This window comes from Arachis ipaensis, chromosome B5, assembly GCF_059453495.1.
Source record: "Arachis ipaensis isolate K30076 ecotype BB chromosome B5, ASM5945349v1, whole genome shotgun sequence".
Lineage (NCBI taxonomy): Eukaryota > Viridiplantae > Streptophyta > Magnoliopsida > Fabales > Fabaceae > Arachis > Arachis ipaensis.
In genome coordinates this window covers 105,614,535-105,623,088 of record NC_142440.1, presented here as the reverse complement: position 1 = coordinate 105,623,088, position 8,554 = coordinate 105,614,535, and the positions used below count along the sequence as shown (strand labels likewise).

Genomic DNA, 8,554 nt, shown 5'->3' with positions numbered 1-8,554 from the left:
TCAACATGAAACGGACAACGACCGACGACATCAAGAGGCCAAACGCACAAGAAGTGACCACGTGATAATGGGAGCCATTCCCTTCACTGAAAGAATCCTGAAAGCAAAACTCCCTAAAGGCTTCGACAAACCTACGGATATGAAGTACGACGGAACCAAGGACTCCCAGGAGGACCTAACGGCCTTCAAGGCCAGGATGAACCTGGAAGGGGCCGCTGACGCGGTCCGAGGTAAGGCCTTCCCAGTAACCCTAGCCGGGCCAACGATTAAATGGTTCAATGCCCTCCCCAACGGATCCATAACTGGCTTCCACGATATCTCACGGAAGTTCATGGCCCAATTCACCACCAGAATTACGAAAGCTAAACACCCCATCAGCTTATTAGGGGTCACACAGAAACAAGACGAATCCACACGAAAATACCTGGACCGCTTCAACGATGAATGCCTAACGATTGATGGACTCACGGATTCCGTCGTAAGCCTCTATTTAACCAACGGGCTCATGAACGAAGACTTTCGCAAACACCTCACCACCAAGCCAGTATGGACCATGCACGAGATCCAAAACGTTGCCAGAGACTACATAAATGACGAGGAGGTTAGCCAGGTCGTCGCCGCCAATAAACGGCAACACGGCAACACTCCACACGGCAACCCGACTTCCCGCCATAATCCGATGCCCAGAGAAAGTCAAAGAGACCAACCCAAACAAACCAACACAAACCGACCACCCAGGATCGGGAAATTCTCGAACTACACCCCCCTGACAGCCTCGATTACCAAGATATACCACCAGATAGCGGATCGGGGTATTATCCCGAAAGCCCGACAACTCAGAGAAAGAACGGACAGCAACAAGACCCTTTACTGCGACTACCACCAAGGTTACGGGCACAGGACACAAGACTGTTTCGACCTTAAAGACGCCCTCGAACAAGCTATAAGAGACGGCAAACTCCCAGAGTTCGCCAAATCATCAGAGAACCAAAACGCGCGGAAAAAGACAGGTCGCCTAAGAGGGAAGGACGCAACCTGAGAAAACAAAAAAAACCTCCCAGGGAAAGTCCAGAAGACGACCCGACCATAGTAGTAAATGTCATCACGGGCAAGGATGTGTCAGGCAAGTCAAGATCAACACTAAAAAAGGACCTCAAAGTCTTGGCTGTCAGAGATCAAGCCCCAGCTGCCATAGCCAACAAAACGATAACTTTGCCCAAGGATTGCCAGCACAGCACCTCGGCCGAAGACGCACCTTTCGTCATCTCGGCGAGAATCGGAACAGGACTAGTTCGGAGAATACTGGTGGACACCGGCGCAGACTCCAACATCCTCTTCCGAGGTGCCTTCGACAAGCTCGGGCTTCGCAACAAAAATCTCCAAACACACCGCAACGGTGTCACGGAACTCGGAGACAACTTCCTCAAGCCAAACGGTTCCATCATTCTTCCCCTTACCATAGGGACGGGAAGCCAGAGGAAGACAATCCTGTCCGAGTTCGTGGTCCTCAAGAACTCCACCGCTTATAACGTCATCCTCGGAAGGAAAACAATCAACGACCTCTCCGCCGTCATCTTTACCAAATACCTTCTAATGAAGTTCACGGCAGAAGATGGCTCCGTCGGAACCATCCACGGAGACCGGGAAACCGCGGTAGAATACGACAACATCAGCCTAGCCCTACGCGAGAGATCCCAAAACGCGGCAGGAATCTTCCTTTCCGATCTCGATGCACACCAAAATCCACGCAGAACCATGGGAGGAAATGACAAAGAAGCAAAGTAGGGCCTTGCAGACAAGGTCAGGAGTATAGCACACCTATGTGAGCTAGTCTTAAAATAGAGAATAAGCCTAAGGTACAATGGCAGCACGGTACGACGAGACTTCGGACCAGGAGACCTCGTCTTATGACAAAACAACATCGGTCTACCCACTCCCAATAAAACGGATATCCAAATAACAAAACGGGTATCCAAATAACAAAAATAGCGGCCCGGGGATCGATCACTCCGAGGCCAACAAAATAGATATCCAAATAATAAAACGGATATCCAAATAACAAAACGGGTATCCAAATAACAAAAATAGCGGCCCGGGGATCGATCACCCCGAAGCCAATAAAACGGATATCCAAATAATAAAACGGATATTCAAATAAGTAAATGGCTACCCGGGAATCGATCACCCGAGGCCAATAAAACGGATATCCAAATAACAAAAATAGTGACTCGTGAATCGATCACCCGCAAAGCCAACAAAACGGGAATCCAAATAAGCTAAATAAACAAAGTCTTAAAATCGGCCCACCAAAAGGTCTAAAATAAGTTCACAATAACGGCCCAAAAAAGGCCACACAAAACAAGCATGAGCTGACGGTCTTCCAACTCGCGGAAAGCCATACTAACCAACATCCTACCAATTGGTGCATGATGACGTCACACCCTTTTCAGACCCCTCACAGTCTCCCGAACTACAGAGAATCGGACTCTCCAATGACTTAGCATTGAGACCAAGAAAGCATACTCTCATGCTCCGGGGGCAACTATTCCAGACCCGATCTCCGGGCCCTTCTTCGGAACGGTCATCAAACACGGCATGTGATGAGACGCCCAAACAACGCGCTCCTCGCCTGACCATGAAACGGCTAGGAACTCCCCAAATCCTCGACCTCGATCGGAAAAACCAAACAACGATCTCCTTGCCAAACCACAACGGCGAGGAAAATGTTTCTCCAGCGATGAGACCGAGCACCCTCACTCTCTCGCTCCGGGGGCAACTGTTACGGATCCGGCCCACGGATCCTACACCCAGAACGGTCTCCGAACCCGGCTACCAGGGTCCGACCCGCTTCGCCCTTCCTGAAGGCTCGGAACCAGCCCACTAGAGCTCCTAACCAACTTTCGAATTCAAACGTCTCCCTTATCTTAGCCAAATAAGATAAGATAAGATAAGATAATTCAAACGTCTCCCTTATCTTAGCCAAATAAGATAAGATAAGATATTCACCATCACCTATAAATAGAGGACCCAGGTCCCTCCAGGTATTCATTCATTCCTCACACTTTCTACCTCTTAGATCCATTCTGACTTGAGCGTCGGAGTGTCTTTGCAGGTACCACCCCCCATTGTTCCAGGCAAGTGATCCGGCATCTGCCTCAACCCGCAAGTTCTCGATCCATCTCTCAACCCGTACCATAGACATCTTGTACAATAATATATTTTATTTTATATTTTAAATATTAATAATTATTTAATAATAAAAAATAATAAATTTTGATGATTTTTTAAATATTATTCCTTTAGCATTTTCATTTTTCATACTCAAACCCATAAATACATTATCACTTTCTTTTTTGACGAACCTACTTTTGTCCTTTACTAGCTAGCTGTCAATATTGACTATTCGTTTAGCGTCAAATCAATGTGTAAAAATTTCTCTAATTCCAATAGCACACGATTCAATTATAATCTAAAATTTTAAATTATTTTAAGATTGAACTAAGTTTTTGGTTCTTATAAAATATTTATTTAAAAAATATTTATTTTGTCGTTTTGCTCTTTCTATATTTTTTTTTTATTTTAGTCAAAATCGATAAAAATTTAAAAGGTCTCTAGTTTAATTATTACAATTAATTTGCTGCATTAAGTGCTGCTATGACAATAGTTAAATTTTACTATGGTAGGTCATGCGACGTCAGCATTATTTAATCTATTAAAATAGGTTTTTAACAGAATAAATTCATTACAAGAATTTTTTATAGAGACATTTATTTAAATATTGATGGATAAAATCAACAAAAAAAAAAATTGTAGATATTAAAATTGCATCTTAATTTAGTTCTTTAAATTTCAATTATCTCTATTTAATTTTTAAATTTTACAAATGTGACTCACGTTCATTTTTAAGTTAATTTTTGACGCATAAACAATTAACGGAATGTTGACGTGAATAGTCGAGTGTCATACTAGACTCTGTAAAATGACGTTATTTCTATTTTGGCATTCTAATAATCTAAAAAACATCATAAGTAGTATTTATTGAAATTCTTTCCCTTAAAATAAGTGATCTAGCGTTGTTTTTGAACTATTTAAACTATAATGACATTATTTTATAAGTTCCAACACGATATTTAATTGTCTATATCGGTGTTTCATTAATATTTTTGTGCCGGATATTATCTTAGGAACTAATATGAGTAACGTTTTTAAAGTTTAAAAACGAAAAAAAGATAATTAAAATTTCAAAAACAAAATTAAAGTTCGCGTATAAATTTATATTAGAGACCAATTGAGCATGAACTCGATCAAAACCAAAAGATAAGTATTTTATAAGGACAAAATACTCATTTAAACCTTGTTTCAATAGTAAAATGCAATAGTGTTCACTCTCTACCAAAAAATAGTCATTTAAATCTAAAAAATTTTATGAAATTATTTATGAAAATATTGCAATATGATATATATATATATATATATATATATATATATATATAATAAAAAATATTTAATAACAAAAAATAATTAAAATTTATTTTATTTAATATACATTAATTTTTATAATAATCAATAAATATTAAATAAGATAAATGATCTGATTTTTTTTGTCTTCTTAATATTATCAATAAATAATTTTGTGTTACTACGTCAATATTAAAAACATTATTAAAATCAATGTTACATATACAAAACACAAACGTCTTTATTTAAGTAACCCATTTTACACGGATATAAAAACATATACTTGTAATTATTAACTCCTATGATATGAGTTTGCTAACTCACCACATCAAAATCAAAGATAAGATGGACGATGACAGTGGCATTGTTGCATTATTGCATTACATTACTTTATAACTTTTTTGGGCATGCGAAATTTTTGTTGAGTAATTTTAACTGATTTTCGTTATTTCTCTGGCAGATGGTAATAACCCTTACATCAAACATTAAATTAGTTATTTATCAATTCCATTATGGATCCTCAAGACATCAAGCTGTGATTTTCCCTTTAGCTCTTGGGATAGATATCCTTCCAAGAAATCTCGTACACTAATTTTCTTGAACGTTGCAGGCCTTTCAGGTGTAACAAGGCTTGGTGCCGGACCTATAACACACTCATGTCTAGGATTGAGAAATGTAGCTATGGAAATTCTCTCCTTCTCTGAGTTAACTATTGCTCGATGTTCAATACTCCGATAAATTCCATTGGTCAATACCTACCACCAAAATATCGATCAAAATGGCTTAGGAAGTCAACAAATTTGACTTGTGTAATAATTTTGATAGTGTTCAAACTTAGAAATGATAAAAGGTTTTGTGCATAGTTTTGTGGCGTTTTTTACCTCCAAAAAATCTCCAATGTTGATGACGAAAGAATTAGGGAGAGGTTTAATAGGAATCCACATTCCATTATTTCTTACTTGAAGGCCTACCGTTTCATTGACTTGGAGAAGAATAGTCAAGGTGGAAACGTCAGAATGAGGATTTAGGCCAATTACTTTCTCCGGTTGAGGACATGGAGGATAATAATTCATCCTCATTGCTTCAACTCCTTCTTCGCTGAACTCTAGTAATTCATTGGGTTCAATTTTAAGAGCCTTTGACATAAGCTCAATGATTGTATCACCCAATTTTTTCATTTCCAAAGAATATTTGTCTAACACATCTCTGCGAGATCCAAAACGAGTTAGTGAGTTACCAATAAAATCAGTATTTTGGACATTAATTATGTTATGCGTATACCAATATTAGTTACAAATTAGTTGTTCATATAAAATATATGTTAAAATACTTTTTAAAATATAAACTATATACTAAAATTGAGTTAAAATAACACATATTTATATATAAATACATAATAATTAATTTAGTAAATAATTTGACGTACATATGATGTTTTTGTTTGTAGATAGGAGAGAGCTAATTGTGGCCAAATCAAGCAAACCCCCCTCTAATTTGAAAACTTTGTTATAAATATATGGAATCAATTTAGCATCATAAAAAAATAATTAAAAATATTTAAAAATACATCATAATATTATCAATTATTAAATTTTGTTCCCTTAACAAATTTTTGACCCCCTTTTAAAAATGGTCTAGTTCTGATCTGTTCGTGCTTGTAGATATTTGATGATATAGTAACTTAGCAAGGATGTTCTTCCAAATATATAATTAAAGATATATAAAAATAAGATTGGATAACCTGAATGGTTGCGGAATACGAGGGAATAAGTGAGGCTTTCTTATGTACGATGGAAGAGTCACGATGTGGAATAGATCAGCCCATTCTAACTTGTGTTCTCCTGATACAACAAACATTTGACCAAACCCTTCCATCTCTCCTGGTTTCTGCCAGAATTCCTTCTTCTTTTCTATCGGCAGATTAAAAAACTGTTGAACTTCTTTCTTGAAATTTTCCACCAACGCAGGGTTGACTCCATGGTTGATAAGCTGTCATTAATTTTCATGTTCAGAAACTTTCATGTTGTATATTGATTAATTTTTTTTTTATGAATCGAATGGATCGTAATATTATTTCTCCCAAAAACTAAAATTATGTTCCGTTAACAAAGAATTTTTTTTAAATTTATTTAATTTTTTTTTATATAGATTTTTTTTCTTTTTATTTACTTTATGTTATTTATTTTCTCTTTTTGTAATTTATCAATAACCAAACTGTAAATTATTTAAACATTAAATTTTAATATTATATCATAATACAATTTTTAAAAAAATTTATGTTAATAAAAAAAATAAATAATTATATCTTTCATATCATGCATATAATCATATACAGTCAAGTGAATGCATAACCAATTTAACAGATAGGTTTAATGTTTGAAGATTTAATCACTCTTATTCTAATTTAATATATATATATATAATATGTGGGTTATTCTAATATTTATTAGAGTGATTATAGTATTTTAAAAAATGTTAAAAAAAATATTACTAACATATAAACAAAAAGTGACTCAAATTTTAACAATATTTACAAAATTATCATAATTAGTATAACATAATCATACTAAAATCATATATTGGTGTATTTTTGTGTGTATGCATTATTTTATGTAATCATTGAATATAATAATAATAATAACAATAATAATAATAATAATAATAATAATAATAGGTACGTGTCATATAAACTATGAGAAATATTGACGAAAACTAATTATAACATACATAGAATGCTTTGTATGTTTTGCTAGAGCAGAAGGTAGATCAATTTTATCTATAACAAAAAGACCAACTTTACCACCAATTAATAGAAAGTGACTTTCGATAAATGCTACAAGTGCAAAACCGTAAAAGTGGATATATAATTACGTATTTATTTTTCTAATTAAAGTATATTTTTTTTCTTGGTCTTGAGACTTTTCTTTTTTTCTTTTTAATGTGCAGTAAGAAATTTCTTTAAGGGGATATTTTCCGTTTTTCTAGAGAATTATCTGAAATTGAGTTGTGGCTGTTACCGATTCAGCTGAGAAAGAAGCAGCAGCATAATCATGAGTGATCAGCTTGAAAAGTATAATAAAGGAAAAGAAAACTTCAAACCTGAAAGAAACCCCATTCTTTGCATGCATGGTCAAGCTTCTCTAACTCATCAGATGAATCATGTGACAATAATTTACTAAGGTCTATGACTGGAACTTGTGGCAAAGAGGTTGTGTTTGATACAATTATAGGATCCTGATTTGGACGAACATATCGTTCTGGAACTTCCGTTATTGGCTGCTTTGCCAGTTCCTGCACTGAAGGTACTATGATTGAGGATCCAATGTTCCTGGCCGTTTCGAACTCCATAGCTACAAAATGAGATAATAAACTTGATGTAATTGTAAAGTTTGGTTTGATTTGTCGAGTGTTGCTGAAGTATATATACAGCAAGTTTCTATATGGAATTTGGAACTGCCATATAAGTTTTTAGGAAATTTCTTAGTCAAACAATCAAACTTAATGGAGACATGACTTATTCATTGATAAATGAGTAAGCTTTCAATTAATTAATACTCTCAAACTAGTTGGTTCAAAGTGTTAGGTGTTGAAATACTCCTATAAAAATTTATTTACTCAAGTTTTTCTCTCTAATACAGTTTCACCATAAATATTTACTAGGATCATAATTCTTTGAGTTCTTTGTTTCTTTTTTAGATTTTTTAGTAATTGATACTCAGAGTCTTGGGTCTTAATTTTTTTTTACTTGTGCTATTACTTTTTAGTTGTATAGATATTTGAAAAACTCTGTAACATTTCTCCAAATGTCCTCTGATGCACGAATTCCCACACTTTCGTGCAGCTGTACCAGCAAGAGCATTGGGTCGTCCAAGTAATACCTGAGTGAGTCAGGGTCGATCTCACGAAGATTGTGGTTTGAAGCAAGTTATGGTTATCTTGCAGGTCTTAGTCAAACAGATCAGAAGGTTGATGGATTAAAGGAAACTATTCATAATTTGTATTTGTAAATAAATACAGTTGGATTGAGACAAGGGCAATCAGTAATAGGAATATGGTTGAGGATTGGAGTTGCTTTGTCTTTCTGAATTAACTCTAG

The 8,554-nt window shown here is 35.5% G+C and overlaps 2 protein-coding genes across 2 annotated transcripts; one reads left to right on the top strand and one right to left on the bottom strand.

Annotated features, from left to right (window-relative positions):
• The first annotated feature begins 553 nt into the window (after window positions 1-553).
• Window positions 554-1,785, top strand: LOC148565260 (uncharacterized). The gene is made up of 2 exons (XM_088487132.1): window positions 554-1,010; window positions 1,124-1,785. The coding sequence occupies exons 1-2, from the start codon at window positions 554-556 to the stop codon at window positions 1,783-1,785; spliced, it is 1,119 nt and encodes a 372-aa protein (XP_088343258.1).
• Window positions 1,786-4,679: 2,894 nt separating this feature from the next.
• LOC107643747 (protein SRG1) lies at window positions 4,680-8,031 on the bottom strand. Its single transcript, XM_016347477.3, has 4 exons — window positions 7,558-8,031; window positions 6,200-6,447; window positions 5,340-5,664; window positions 4,680-5,213 (listed from the first exon to the last, which is right to left on the bottom strand). The coding sequence occupies exons 1-4, from the start codon at window positions 7,804-7,806 to the stop codon at window positions 4,953-4,955; spliced, it is 1,083 nt and encodes a 360-aa protein (XP_016202963.1). The 5' UTR covers window positions 7,807-8,031; the 3' UTR covers window positions 4,680-4,952.
• Window positions 8,032-8,554: the final 523 nt, after the last annotated feature.

Bases quoted from the DNA above. Each gene is read 5' to 3' on its own strand.
- LOC107643747 (XM_016347477.3), bottom strand. From the start codon at position 7,806: ATGGAGTTCGAAACGGCCAGGAACATTGGATCCTCAATCATAGTACCT. The intron at 6,448-7,557 runs GTTTGAAGTTTT...AATTAATGACAG, and splicing joins AAGAATGGGGTTTCTTTCAG to CTTATCAACCATGGAGTCAA. The intron at 5,214-5,339 runs GTAAAAAACGCC...TTTTGGTGGTAG, and splicing joins ACATTGGAGATTTTTTGGAG to GTATTGACCAATGGAATTTA.
- LOC148565260 (XM_088487132.1), top strand. From the start codon at position 554: ATGCACGAGATCCAAAACGTTGCCAGAGACTACATAAATGACGAGGAG. The intron at 1,011-1,123 runs GTCGCCTAAGAG...AGGATGTGTCAG, and splicing joins AAACGCGCGGAAAAAGACAG to GCAAGTCAAGATCAACACTA.